The 14,197-nt window shown below is 49.4% G+C and overlaps 2 protein-coding genes across 16 annotated transcripts in view; both read left to right on the top strand.

Annotated features, from left to right (window-relative positions):
- PRKG1 (protein kinase cGMP-dependent 1) overlaps positions 1 to 5,109 on the top strand; it is a 466,091-nt gene extending 460,982 nt beyond the window's left edge. For all 15 annotated transcript variants that reach the window (XM_040562953.1, XM_040562952.1, XM_040562956.1 and 12 more), the window contains one exon: positions 949 to 5,109. In XM_040562953.1, the coding sequence (XP_040418887.1) occupies positions 949 to 1,047 (99 nt within the window). In that variant the 3' untranslated portion in view covers positions 1,048 to 5,109. The remainder of the gene's footprint in view (positions 1 to 948) is intronic.
- Positions 5,110 to 6,054: 945 nt separating this feature from the next.
- Positions 6,055 to 7,856, top strand: DKK1 (dickkopf WNT signaling pathway inhibitor 1). The gene is given in 5 exon segments (XM_040562951.1): positions 6,055 to 6,344; positions 6,346 to 6,432; positions 6,529 to 6,685; positions 6,776 to 6,886; positions 6,986 to 7,856. Coding segments are annotated over 5 exon segments (705 nt in total). The 5' UTR covers positions 6,055 to 6,245; the 3' UTR covers positions 7,237 to 7,856.
- Positions 7,857 to 14,197: the final 6,341 nt, after the last annotated feature.

The raw sequence follows: 14,197 nt of genomic DNA, 5'->3' as shown, positions 1-14,197 counted from the left end.
ATGGCAAGCATTTCCTACGCAGCACTGCTACAGCAAGTGCTGTCCTCTCCGGTCTGCACTGGCTACTTTACAGCTCAACGTACTCCTTCAGTATAACCCTGATTATTTTGGCCTGTAGGGAACTGCTGGTCTCTTTTTGTATTGTTTCATTTATTTCAATTGCATTGGATGTACCAACGTCTCATTATAAGAAAGTTTCAATTATCTTCATGAAGCAAAAAAAAAAAAATAGAAACCATCTAGTTACAGTAGCTTTTAAATGACATTTCCTAAAAAGTAATTCTACTTGGCCTTCACAAACCTTAGCTGAAACTCAGGCTCTCTGCTTCCTTGTAAGTGGTCATGGTTGGTTGCACTGTAGCTTAGAACAAAGTCGTTTGTGTCAAAATTGATCATTGGAAATTCAGAAACATCCTAGGAATATCGGTTTGTCTGGTGGCTCTGTAGGCAGAGGAATACTTGTCAGGAAGCTAGAAGGCACCAGAGGCCCAGCTGACAACCTCAGATTCAGGATCCTGAAGCCATAAATTGGAAATCGGCTTTGGGGAAGAAAGGTGCTCCTGGAACACAGGGGCTTTTTCAAGTCTTTTTTGCCAACTTTATTCCAATGGGTGGAAAAATTCCCCTTGAGGCAGAGTGCTAGAGGGCCTGGGTCATTAGAGACAGTACGAAACCAGTGGGGATTTTGTGGAAAGTCCTCCTGGGATTCAGCAAAAAGTTGTTGAATGCAAAACTTCTCTACTGTCACACCTTGCTTGCTGCAGTTAGCATTTTCTGACCAGCACCATAGCTATATCCCCGGGACTAGAGAAAAAAAAAGAACCAAAAAAAAAAAAAAGCCCACTGAATGCTCTGGCATGATCATCATTGTGAGGTCAAGAGGTCTGTAGAGGTCCAAAAAACAGCTCTGATGATGGTCCCCGTCTTGTCACTCTGTCCTTTCCACAGGTTGCATCTCCAACAGACACAAGCAATTTTGACAGCTTCCCTGAGGACAATGATGAACCACCCCCTGATGACAACTCAGGATGGGACATAGATTTTTAATGTATTTCTCTTACCTGCTTCTGCCTTGCTGAAGACAGCTTCCTGGGACATGGCTGCCAGCGAAACCGAAAGAACTGGGGAGGATTCGTGCTCGGGGTCACCATGATGCCTTGATTGATGCTGCTACAGTAACTACAGTGGCATTAGGACTTATTGCTTAGATGACAATAGTGCTCTTCATGTTTTATGTTCAAACTTAATATAGCAGTTGACATGGTGGTCCTGACGCAAAGCCTTTCACCAGTAAAGAAACATGTTTTCTATCACTGCAATGATCTTGCTACGCTCTAATTACAAAAGTCGAAAGATACGTAGTGTAAGACACACTTCATTCTAGCTGCAAGGTACTGGCTTTATCAGTAGGATCAATAGTAATTTATTAAGTGCTGTAGGTAAATACAGTACAGGATCTGGGCTTCTCCCACACTCCAAACTAGGTAGGTCTTCTGCTGTTGGCCAGTGTAGGAACAAAGGAGGACAGCAACGGTACTGATCAAAGAGTTCATGTCAAAGCAGTGGTAAAATTTGTCCGTTTTCTTTCCAAGCAGTGTTCATGACAAGAATGAATGTTACTTTTCCTCTTTCTTTTGGAGAATTTTTATTTAATCTGGTAAAACAAAAGCACAACTGCTCTAGATCCTGTTAAGGCAGATATGGGTCGCTTCTCTCATACAGCTGAGAACATAACGTAACACAACGTTTCCTTTTTTCCTTTCCTTTGGTACAAAAACATAAAAGCATGGAAAGAAATCATAAAATTACCCATTTTACCTATAAAATAGTGCTCAAATAATGGTCCTGTAATAAAGCGACAGCAGCCAACTGGTCTTACTGATTAGCTATTAGACATAAAACTAAGCTTAACTTTTACCTTTTTAGAATCCAAAGGGAAAATATAAGACCCGTAATGTACTTTATAGGTGCTACGTACATCCTTCATCTGTGAATATACCTATTCAGTCAACCACCATTTCAGAAATATGTAGCAAGAGGCATCATTCTCCATCATGCTCTTAGAACAGATGAGTTTACATCTCTGTGTCTGCATCTCTTCCATGTTTATTACAAAGCTAATTAAAACAATATAAAATGTGATGGAGGGCCAGTTTGCTGGCTCTGTTTTTAATATTGCCTATAAAAATGTAATCCTAACGTCTCAGCAAACTAAGTTGGAAGGAGCTCTACAGAAAAGTCAGTGGAATTTAGCGGAAATCTGATATTTCATGTGGGTTTGTTTTGTAAGAGTTATCGGTCTACCTTATCGCCAGCGTACCAAGACCCCGGTGACCACATTTAAGGCATGGGGATGGCCAGAGCTGGGTCAGCTTGTATGAAAAAAAAGACAGGGAGAAGGATGTTGGTGCATGTATGCTTTTCTTCCCCTGACTTCCACTGCTTTTCCTTTGCTCTAGCGAAGTCTCTTCTGGTTTATACAGATGTAAGAAGGCAATACTGTCCTGTATGCCTACTCGTTGCATTGTACACAGGTCTAAACGTTTATCCTGTCATACCAACAAGAAACGTCAGCTTTCTAACAGACCCTGCCCCCAAATTAGCAAATGCTGCCCCATTTCATCTCAGAGTTGTCAAGAGCGGTTACATATCCTGGAAGTCAAAAGATCAACTTTTGCTGACCATTTTTGCATAGTGTGCAGAAAACATATGCTTTAACGGTAAAAAATTATTTCTCCAATGCTAAATCTTTTCTGTGTTCCTAATGGAAGTGACTTCCATAGTCTTAACAGAACATACAAAAAAGATGTTTCCTCCACTTCTTTGACAGCATCAACAATGTCTGCTGCTTGCCAGCAACCTAAAGAGCTCAGTCACCGCAGACCCCTTCAAACCCAGTCTATTCTGCTGAATTTTCTCCATAGTTATGCAGAAAGGCGATGCAACATCATCCGCACAATAACATCAGGTTATTTCCGCTGCTCATCCGTCCCATGCAGCATCATATTAAAATTTGTTTGCCTTGAAAACTGTAGGGAAAAGACAGTAACTATGCCTACCAGGAATCACTCGTGCAGAGCAAATACTTAGTTTTCAATCCAAAGGACTGAAAGCAAACGCTGAACACTAGGGCTAAAACAGTCACCAGTCATCCGAGCAAACAAGCAGTCATGCGCCTGCTGCATGAAAGCTGAGTTTGTTATTCACGTCCCCCTGTTTTTTCACTCGATGCTGTGGCTACCTTGGAGGACAAACCTTGTTGCATTTGTTGGCTTTCTACAGAAGTACATACAGAGGAGTTTGTCTCAATACAGTCACAGTGAGTAGCTGAGATTCAGCTGTCTGTCGAGCAAAGGGTTGCCAGGAGCATCACGACCCCTTGGGGGCAACCCAGAAACGTTATGGGAAGAATGTTTTAAAATGGGCTGATGAGTTATTTTCTTTCTTCCTATCCGTTTTTCCTTGTGCCATGCACCGCAAGACCTGCATCGTGTGGCATGCACTGTACTGAATATAAATTTGTTTCGGTATCAAACACCTCACTCAACTTTCATCACTTTTACTAAGCATTCTTTAAACGACATACTTAGCATATGTATATTATAGACTCCTTCATTTATAAGTAATATATTTGAGTTGCATAATATATATATATATATATATATTCACAACAACTGATTGCCTCTGTGTTTCCACTTACTGTCTTTTCTTTGTCTCCTTTTTTAATATATTGGACAACGGTGTATTTGCGCAGGGGGAAATCAGCTGCCGTATTTAAAACAAGCGTATTAGGATTGGTGTCATAAGATACAGAAGATCTGTAGCTTCTTACAGTGCTGCATTATCCATAGCAAACTCTTATTTAACAACAGGACCACAAGCAAATATTTATGTAAATAGGTATTTTCGTGTTGATATTTTGTGGTACACATATAACTTTTTATTTAGAGTTCCATGGCATTATTACTTCATTTTCTTATTTGTAATGTAATGTTTTTAGATCGAAGTAGACTTGAATTAATGTCATAATTGTCAGTATTATTAAACTTTATGTCGACTGTACTGTTACTCATCTGTCCCATAGGTTTAGAACATGACTAGCTATCTGGCATTGTTGCAAGTGCCTTAAATCCATGGCATCCTATAAAAAATACAAATTTGGTGTTATGCTGCATGACGAAGACAAACACACCTCAAAATGTTGTCCTTTCTTAGCTTGCTGCGTTTTACAGTTCTTTCTGCTAACAATTTATAAGCCTTTGTTATATAATATTGATGAATTACAGAAATGATGAAGTCGTTCTCTTATTTCTGTTAAATGTACCAGAGCTGTGTATCTGTTAATGAGATACAGAGTCATTTCTGTGAAATGTATAAATGTATGTGCGGGTCAAATTAATATATGACATCCTATCAGTCTGTATACAGGTATTCCTGTTTTGCTAAGCTGTGCAGATCCAGCCCATAGTGCAGTCCGGCTCCAGCGTACCGTCTTTTATAAAACCCACGACAAATGTTCCGCCCCAAAAAGCGATGAGCGGCTAAAGGTGAATTGCCACCGTGCGCAACTCGCGTCTCTGAGGCGAGACCGGGTGCCCCCCAAGAAACACCGCAGTAGCTCGTTTGAGCCCCTCGACCGAGCAGGATCCGTGCTTTCCGTCAGCCCCCCATGCAGCCCATCACGGAGGCAAGGCCCCGGCACTGCCCCACAGCTGGCCTGGGAGCGATGCCATTTCTCTGAGCCGTCGGGCATCACGCCGGGACTTGGCCAGCCTCAGGCTCTACGGGCAAAAGGGAAATTTTGTGTGGAGTTGCCTGTCGTCCTGAGTCCGATTTACGCTGTTTTTACACTGGTCCTTTATTTTTTGTAATCTGATTTCTCCGGTTTTCTTCTTACAATGGATTCTACATAAAAGAGTTTTCTTGTTCATCAGAAAATTGTCTGTCATCCGATGGTCGTCGACCAGTTGCACTCTTTTGATGTAGATTTAAGAACTTTTTTTCATGAACTTAACTGCTTTTGTTTTGCTCTGTATTTTCCCTGCAGCTGTAATTGCCGAGTGCCTGTTGTATACTTTATAGAGTTGAAATAAAAATAATTACTTTTGAGCAGCGCGTTGCTGTCTTTCTTCAGTTGGGAGAGTTTTGCTGCTCAGTCGGACTTTTTGCTCAGGTTTACGATGACACGCAGGAGGGGGGAGCCAAACAAAACGTTGCACGACGCCTACAGCCCGCTGCTGGGCTCGTATCCCCCTCCGGGTTTTCTGCCGAGGAGCCGAGATGCGACGGCAAATTGGCGGGGGGGCGGGGGGGGGGGGGGGCAGGACACGGACACATTCGCTTGTGCTGGGGCTTTGGGGCCGTACCTGACGCAGGTACCGGCCCGATCCGACAAGCCAATTAAGCCTCTCCAATTAACCCCGACCTCCACGCAGAGGCGCTGGAGGGGCCGCCAGGGGGCGCCTCGGTGCGGGGCGCCCCGACGGGGGAGTGCGAGGGAGCTGGGGGGGTCGGAGGGGTCCCCCTTGGGCTCCCCCCTTTGATCTCCGCGCATCAAAGGGAGCCCAGAGACGACCCCCCCGCCCCCCCCGGCCCCGCTTCTCCGGGCTGGGGTCAGGCGAGTGCACGGGGGGGGGCCCGACGGGGCGGGCTCCTCTTCCCCCCATCCCGGCTCTCTGCAGCTTCCTGCAGAGCTGCGCTGGCGCCAGGAAGGGAGCTGGGCCGGGGGGGGGGGGGGAGGGGGGGGGGCAGGCGCGGGGCTGGGAGACCAAAGGAGCGGGGTGAGGGGGCTGAGGGGGGGCTCCGCTCCCCACGGCGGCTCCCAGGCACGGGGATGGGGACGGGACGGGGCGGGGGGGGAGGCTGCAGACAGCGGAGCCGCGGCCGCATCTGGCGGTGGGGTCTGAGGGGGGAACTGAGGGGGGTGCTCGGGGGGGGGCGCGGAGCTGCCCCCGTCGTTGCGAAATCCCCCTCCCGGGCCGGCGGCCAATGACGAAGCGCTCGGGGCGGCGGGGCGGGGGGGGGGGGGAATCGGCACAGCCCCCCGGGGCCCTTTGAAATCCCATCCGCGGCCGCCGCGGCCGCCTCCCCGAGGGGCGGGCGCAGGAGGCAGCCCCCGGGGTATAAAGGCGGCGGCGGGGCGGGCAGGTAGCGCTGCTCGGGGGCCGCGGGAGCCGCAGCACCGACGGGACGGCACCGACGGCACGGCGCGGCGCGGCACGGCACCGACGGCACGGCACGGGACGATGCGGGCGCTGGTGGCGCTGCTGGCGGCGCTGAGCTGCGCGGCCCCGGCGGGGCGGGCGGCGGCGCCCGGCGGCGCCCTCAGCTCCAACGCCATCAAGGGGGGGGGCGGCCGCCAGCGCCGCCCCCGCCGCCGCCGCCGCGCCCTTCGACGGCAGCAACAAACCTCCGCCGGCCGCCACCCGGCAGGTAGGAGCCGGGACGGGGATGGGGGGGGAACCCCGCACCGGCGGCAGCCCCGCTCTTACTGGGGGGTCCCCGCTGAGCCCGCTGTGCCGCCCGCAGCCCTTCCCGTGCGCCGAGGACGAGGACTGCGGCCCCGACGAGTTCTGCGGGGGGGCGGCCCGCGGCGGGGGCGCCCCGCTCTGCCTCGCCTGCCGGAGACGCCGCAAGCGCTGCCTGCGCGACGCCATGTGCTGCCCGGGCACGGCCTGCAGCAACGGTGAGGGGCGGCGGGGTCCGGGGGGCGGCGGGCAGGAGGGGAAGGGGAGGGGGGAGCGAACCCCGCGGCTGACCGCGCTGCCTCCCGCAGGGCTCTGCACGCCCCCCGAGCCCCCTCCCGGCGCCGCCGAGCTGGACGAGACCGGCGCCGAGGCGCTGCCCCGACGGACGCCCGCGCCCGCCTGGCTGCCCGCCCGCAAAGGTAAGAGGAAGGGGGAGCACCGGGGGGAGGGGGGCGTCCCGAGGGGCCCCGGAGCCCCCCGACGGCACTCAGCGCCCTGACCCCCGCTTGGCCCCGCAGGTGAGGAGGGGGACTTCTGCCTGCGCTCGTCGGACTGCGCGGCCGGGCTGTGCTGCGCCCGCCACTTCTGGTCCAAGATCTGCAAGCCGGTGCTGCGGGAGGGGCAGGTGTGCACCAGGCACCGGCGGAAAGGCGCCCACGGGCTGGAGATCTTCCAGCGCTGCCAGTGCGCCGAGGGGCTGGCGTGCCGCCTGCAGCGAGACCACGGCCCCCCCGACGCCTCCCGCCTGCACACCTGCCAGCGGCACTGAGCATCCCCCCCACGACGGGACGGATGGATGGGATGGACGGACAGATGGAATAGACGGACGGGACAGACTCCGGCCCCGCTTGTGGGGGGCTCCCCTCCTGCACCCGCAGCCGGAGCGGAAGGTTGTTTCTCTAGGGAACTACTTTTAAGTGACTAATTGCAGTACGTTACTGTGTTGTGAATACTCGAGGTGGCACTTAGCTGTACATACGCCGGGACTTTTAACGATTATTCCGAGGGTGCTGCCTTGTGCTCTTCAAGCCATGACTGTGACTTTGTACACACTGGGTCTTAAATTGAGTTCGACGGATGCGACCGCCTGTTTGTGAGCCAATAAACGAGTTCTTCAAAGCGCGCCTGAGCTGCCTGCGGGAGGGGAGAGGCGGCCCCACGCCGAGCCTGGGGGGGAGAAACCCTGAGGGTGGGGGGGAGCGGGGCGGACGCCTCCTGCCTGGTTTTCACATGGGGCGAGGAGGGAGTGAAGGAGGCATCGCTGGCGCCAACCGGGGGCGCATGCCCCGACCGCAGCGAGCTGAGCAGGAGCTCAGCATCTCCATCTGTGCACCAAGCTGTGCGGTCTCTCTGCTCTAGGCACAATAAAAACTTTTTTTTTTTGCTTCACCTCGCAGCCTGTGGCTATGAGTTGTCTTCCTTTGGGGATGGTTTGGTGGGAGGGAAAGCTGCAAGCGTGAATTTTCACCAACCCCTCTAGCCCTTAACGCCACCATCCTGTTGATGGTGGCAGCCAAGGGAGCTGCTGGGGATGCGCAGCCGTGCCCGAGTCTCCCCTGCGCAGCCCCAATGCGTGGCACTGCTTTTTCCCCAGGCCTGGACTGGGTGGCAAAGTGGTGCCCAAGATGGGGTGCAAGAGGGGCTTCAGGGGCACTGCACCCTGTGTGCACACGAGCTCCAGGCCTGCTGCATTCCTTTGGTCTGTTATGTGCAGCCTGAGCACCAATGCTAGCACCTGGAGCGTTAACACTGCTGATTTGGGGACCTCTGGGACTGTGCTGGTGCATGGGATTGCGGAACATGAACCAAACTGCAGCTCTCTCACCCCTCACTGATGCTCTTTAAACCACACCAACGCGCTGGTGCCCCTTGATTTGCAGCCACCAAGGACAGCCGCTGTCCCCAGAGCGCCTGAGGCCAGAGCTGTGGCTGCCCTAAGCCAGATCCCAGCCCACAGGAGGACACTTCAGGGTGTGACGGCCCCATGTCCTGCAGGAGAGTTTGCAGAGGGCACGAGTTGAGCTGGCAGCGTGCAGGGGCCACACTCAGGACATGATTTTCCCAGCATTGCAGCCACAGCTTGAAGCATACTGATACATGAGGCTGTAATTCAAAGGCTTTATCTTAGGGCTTTAATCACCATGTCAGGCTTTAAAAATAAATAACTAGAGTACTTTTTAAAAAATAGTCATTATTAAAAACAAAAACCACTGCTCTATAACGGACTTCCTATTACTAATTACAATTACGCCCAGTAACAGTCAGTGGCACCGGAGCAATGACAGCACCTGCCTGTGAATAGACACGGGGGTGACTGTTCAGATGAGTCCAGCTCTGATACTGGAGGTGGCACATTTTATCCCTACTAAACATGGTAAAATAGTATCACCAGGTTTAATGTTTTTTCTCCTTACATATACAGCACTCTCTCTCCCAGGCAGCCCAATACGGCTTTGACACACTGGGAGGCAGTAATAAATGTGCTCATGATGCATTAAATACCTAGCACACAGCTTTTTGGTTCAGAATCACAGTATATCAAATCCTTCCCATTACTTTTTTTTTCACATCCTCTTCACTAGCATCATTTAGACCACCTTTGGCTGTCTTTTCAGCTGTATTTTGAGGAGATCACGCCCTGCCTGCAGCACATGCAGCTGGACCTGGAGCTCAGCATCACCAGCCCTAGCTCACTGCTCCTTTGTTTTCAGCTTCCCTTGTTGGGTGGAAGAGCAGCTCAGGTGCGTGCCTGGTGCTAAACACAAGGCTGTTGTGGCCCACGTCCATTGCCAGCAGGAAAGATGCTAACATTTCCAGTTACATTTCCAGTATGGGACAACGAGGAATAAACAGGTAGCATCGCCACGGTCCCTCCTGTATTCAGCCACCTACCAGCAGATGCTCCATATTTCAGAAATGCCTGAATTAACACGTGCAACCTCAGAAACAAAATAAAGTGTATAGCAAGTTCAACATAGATTAATCAGACTTGGCAAAGATGGGCTGCATCCATCCCTTAACCTTGAGTTTGCTGTTGTGCGCAGATTTGGATCTCAAGCTCATCCCAGCAAGACAGGACGTGGCGGCATGCGGTATTTCAGCACATCCTGCACAGTTCTCTTGCATCTGCTGTATGAGGTATCTCATGGATGTGCTTCCCCTGACCCTCTCCTCAGTAATGAAATTATTCACTGTGGAAAATTACAGTAAGGAAGAAAAAGGATATTCTAAGGGTAGAACTAATAAACTAAGCAGGTTTTGGTGCAGGAGGAGGTTTAGCATCCCGGTGGTCTCACCACCAACCTCCTGCCACCCGCGCAGGGGCAGACGAGGACAGGGTCAGACCTGCAGTCTTCTGTACCCTCCCAGCTCAGACCCCATCTGCATGGCCACCTCCCAGCAGCAAGAACAGGGGCTCCGTAGGTGTTAAATTCCACTCTGTGCTCAGAAAACGTTCTGCTTTGTTTCCCAGAGCACTTGAAGAGCATCTAATACACATTTCCCATTTTTCAGACATGCACATTAGTGCTAAAACACTCCGTGTGTGTGTTTTAATGCACGAGGCTTTTTTAAGAGCCTAAGAAATGCCCAGTTCAGCCCCGTGGTCCATGTAGCTGCAGCAGCAGTGTGAGGTTGTATTGAAGGAGCCTGCACAGGCTGGAGTTTATTTGGAGCCCTTCTCAACTCGTAATGAAGCTAAGGACTGGAAGCCTTTCACAAGAATCCTTCAGCAGGACTAAGGCAGGAGATTGAAATCTGCGCTGGAGAGCTCAATCCCTTCCCTGGAATTTTGTAAAGGCTTTTTTAAATGAGGGAAATTTCATAAGTGCCAACATCAAGGAGGTGAATAGAGAACTGAATCACTCTTCCAACTTTTCCTGCTGTCCTGAGATCAGTTTTCTGTGCCATGAACACAGATTTCAAGGAGATACTTTCACAGAGGGCATCATCAGAAAGTCCCTCTCTGCTGCACCTGGTGGCAATTACGACAAATGGCCTCAATCTTGCATGAGAAGGAGTGGAGTGGAGAGGATGGGATGCAGCACAACTTTGCTGTGATTTGTCATGAAATGAGTCCTCTGGTGGACAAATACCTTAAAAAAAAATAAATCTGCCCATGTTCTGAAAAGAAACTTACTTTACCTTAGAGTACAAGAAGTATCCCTTTTCATCAAAGTGTTAAAATACAAGCCCATGTTCCTCTTGCTCCCATCGATCTTAACACTGAATTTAAAACTAAGCTCCCATGCAACTAAATGAACTCAGTGTGAGTTTCTTACTGAACACACACCTCCTGTAGTCAGTGTAAGAAAGGGTTGCAAAAATCCATAAATCCACCCATAGGCATCACGGTGAGACCTTGAAACCTGCCCACTTTGGCCCAAAAACATGACAGTCCTGAATGGACCGAGCGGGCAGAAGACTTTATGGATGTAAGGCAATACAGAATTTTTAGTTTTTTTTTTTTTACTTGTTTATTCAAATAAATATACTATATCCCTGCTAATCCAAAATGATGTATATTACTATTTTTTTAACAATTACTATTTTGTATAGAGTTCCCCCCCCCAGTGCCTGACTTTTGTCCCTAATTAACACCTGACGAGGGGGATGAGGACAGCTGAGATCCTTCAGGAGGACACTTCTGGGCAGAGCTACTAACCCACCGCCCAGTGAGGGAGGGGTCCATAAGTCATAAATAACAAGAGGAGGAGATAATTATTGTTTGTGGTGGAAGGAGATGATAGATGGCATCTTCACATGCTGGGGCTTGGGTTTTTTTTTTTTTTTTTTTTTTGGCTCTGCTTGCATTTCCAGTGGTAAGTCTGTACGTGATACAGCGTCAGGCCAAGTAAATCTGGGGAAAAACCTTCCCTGTAGCAGACTGGGGAAACGTTGCAGGATGCTATGGCAATACCAAAGGACTCCAGAAGGATGTCACACAGCAGAATTGTGAAAAATAACAGACAAGGAGGAGAGGGTGTGCTCCCATCCAATGAAAGGCTTGGCAACTCTGTTCAGCTTGAGAAGAGATGACAAAGGGAAGGTAGGGGAGGGCTGCAGAACTATCAACGGTATCAAGGCGGTGACTTGGTGCTTAATTTTGTTCCTTACAATGCAGGAACGAGATGGTCTGACCACCCAGTAGGTTTAAAACAAGCCCTGCACACAGCCATGTTGTGCAGCTCATGGCCACAACATGGAAACTCATAAATTAAATCACCTGGGGACAAGGCACATCCATAGGAATTGAAGCTTTGGGTGTGATTACCACCTGAGGTAAATGCTCTCTAAATACTGATTATTGGCAGTGGGGAGGATGATACTATAGGTGTCTGGGGGTTGGTTTTGGTTTTCTTTTTTTTTTTTTTTTTAATTATTTTGGTTTATTTTTTTAAATCCAAAGGGCCTTGATGTTGGCTCTTTGAGAAAGCATTCTGGGGGTATGTATGTGGATGTCAGAGACAGGGAAGTGTTGGTCTATCAATTTAATTTATTTTAAAAAAATAACTAAGCCTCCTTTAAAAAATGTAATTTGGTCAAGATGCTGATTTTGAGAAGAATAAGTGACTGTGCAAGAGCTCCATCACTGGAGGCACATCCCTGGCAAGCCAGCAGTGCCTCTGAGCCCATCGCATCCTCAGCACTGTGTCTGTTGTGCACAATGAAGGACTTCTAGTTGAGCAGTTTGTCCGGCAGCTTTTACCATGAGGTGGATGAGCTTTCAAAAAAAAAAAAAAAAAAAAAAAAAGGAAATATTTAATGTCACTGTGCCCACCTTAATATCCCTGGGTCAGGGCTTGTATGACAACAAGTGGCATTGGCATATTTTGAGTCCATCAGTGAATGAAAGGCTTTCCTGTGCCAAAATGTAGCAGAATATGTTCAAAAATCGGTTCATTTCCTTTTTTTCTTTTTTTTTTTTTTTTCATCCTGAGGACCAATGTGGCACAGATGTGAGCATTTCGGTGTTGTTTTGAGCTTATGTCTTAATATTAATTCCCCATTTTCTGCTGATTCCTCGTGCTGTTCTGCAGCCTTACAGCTGGCCTCATGATGTACAGGAGGCATTTCAGGACCTGCACCTCATGCTTCCCTTTCAGAACAACTTGGATTCACACAAGAGAAAGTAAATCAAATCCGAAACTCATTTTAAAAGCTTGCAGGAGCATCTCACCACTGATTAGGTAGCAGAGTGAGAAGGGAGGGTACAGAAGGTCCTGTTGCCATCTGTTTGTTAGAAGAGCGGAGAGCCTCGCTTGACTCCATGTCTAACGAAAAGCTTTTTTTTTTTTTTTTTTGGTTTTTTTTCTTCTCTTCCTCAGCTTTTGAGAGAACAGGCTGTGTGGGTTGGGAGGTGGAAAAGCAAAATGCTAATGGAGCTGTTTTCCATCACAAATGTCTGTCCTCCCATGGGCTGGCCTGGGCTGATCCTTCCCCATTGTGGTGGCTTTGCTGTCCCAGACGTCTCACGTTAGCAAGGTTTAGCTGCCTCTATCAGAAGGCATGCCTGACCATAAATGATCATCCCAGAAACATAACTTCTTTTGGCTGCAGCCCAGCCTGTGCTGGGGGATGAGTAATGGCCACGATAGCGAGCTGTCCTGGATCTTTTCCCCTACTTGGAGTCCTGCAGCTCACACGTGAGGCCACATGGGCTGCATTCAGACAGGGGTGAGGGAAGAGCCCAAAGCTGCTTTAGACCAGACTTGGTGCCACCCCCATCCAGAGGGACCACTTAATCTCATGGGATCGTGAGTTTATATCCCATATCCTTTGTGCAGAAATCTGCTTCTAGGTGCAGCTTTTTAAATTCTTAACACTCATGGTTCTGGGGCATACACTACTTTTGTTCAGGCCTCTTTGCTGAGGAAACGGAGAAAACAGCTACAAAAGCATTTGTATTTTGCATCTCTGTAGGAGTCTGGGTGGAAGCAGTAGCCAGCCCCAGGGATGCCTGCACACCCTGACTGGCTGGGGCCAGCACCTCCATTCAGTGCTCCTACCCAGACTCAGCATTGCTCCAGATTATGTATGTGAATTTTTGGGGAAGGCTTATACATGTTAGATGTTGTCTTGGCTCTCTCTCATCAAGACTGCTCATTATGAGCAGTATTAAAGTGTTGTTCCCATCATGGGCTGGGAGCTCTGCTACTCAGAGAGAAGTCTTTTGGGGGCAGACAGGGACTTCGCTGCTTCTAGCCTATGAAACTTGGCCTTATGCTGGTGGCCCGCTCTACTTCCAGCAGAGTGATAAAGAGCTGACCCTGTTCCTGAGCTAGGTGCCCTTTGCCCAAGCTGTCTGATGTTCCACCAGAAAGCCAGCAGCATTGGTTTGTAGCAGCCTAATTGCCTGATAACCAAGAAGGGAGGCCTGTGTGACCCAAATTATTTATGCTTTAGTTCTTGGTTTAGAATTTTGTATTCTCCCAGGAGCTCAGGATCTGATAACATCTCGAGTTCATTGTTGGTGAAGGCCAGCAGCAGCTGCAGAAGTCCTGCTGCACTACATGGAGGCACTGACCAGTGAGGGGGAGGAAAACCCTTCCTGCAATTCATGACACTGAAGCACTGATCACATGCATTGAAATTTTCATCATGTGAGTTTTTTCTAGAGCTGCAAATAGCTTATCATACATTCTTTGATATCATGTTCTTGCAAAACACTGTTCAATTGTTGGACTGTTGGGAAAAGAGACCTCCAGCCTTCATCTGACCCGTAAATATTT

Source organism: Cygnus olor, chromosome 7 (genome assembly GCF_009769625.2).
Source record: "Cygnus olor isolate bCygOlo1 chromosome 7, bCygOlo1.pri.v2, whole genome shotgun sequence".
Taxonomy (NCBI): Eukaryota; Metazoa; Chordata; class Aves; order Anseriformes; family Anatidae; genus Cygnus; species Cygnus olor.
This window is presented reverse-complemented; position numbering and strand designations above follow the sequence as displayed.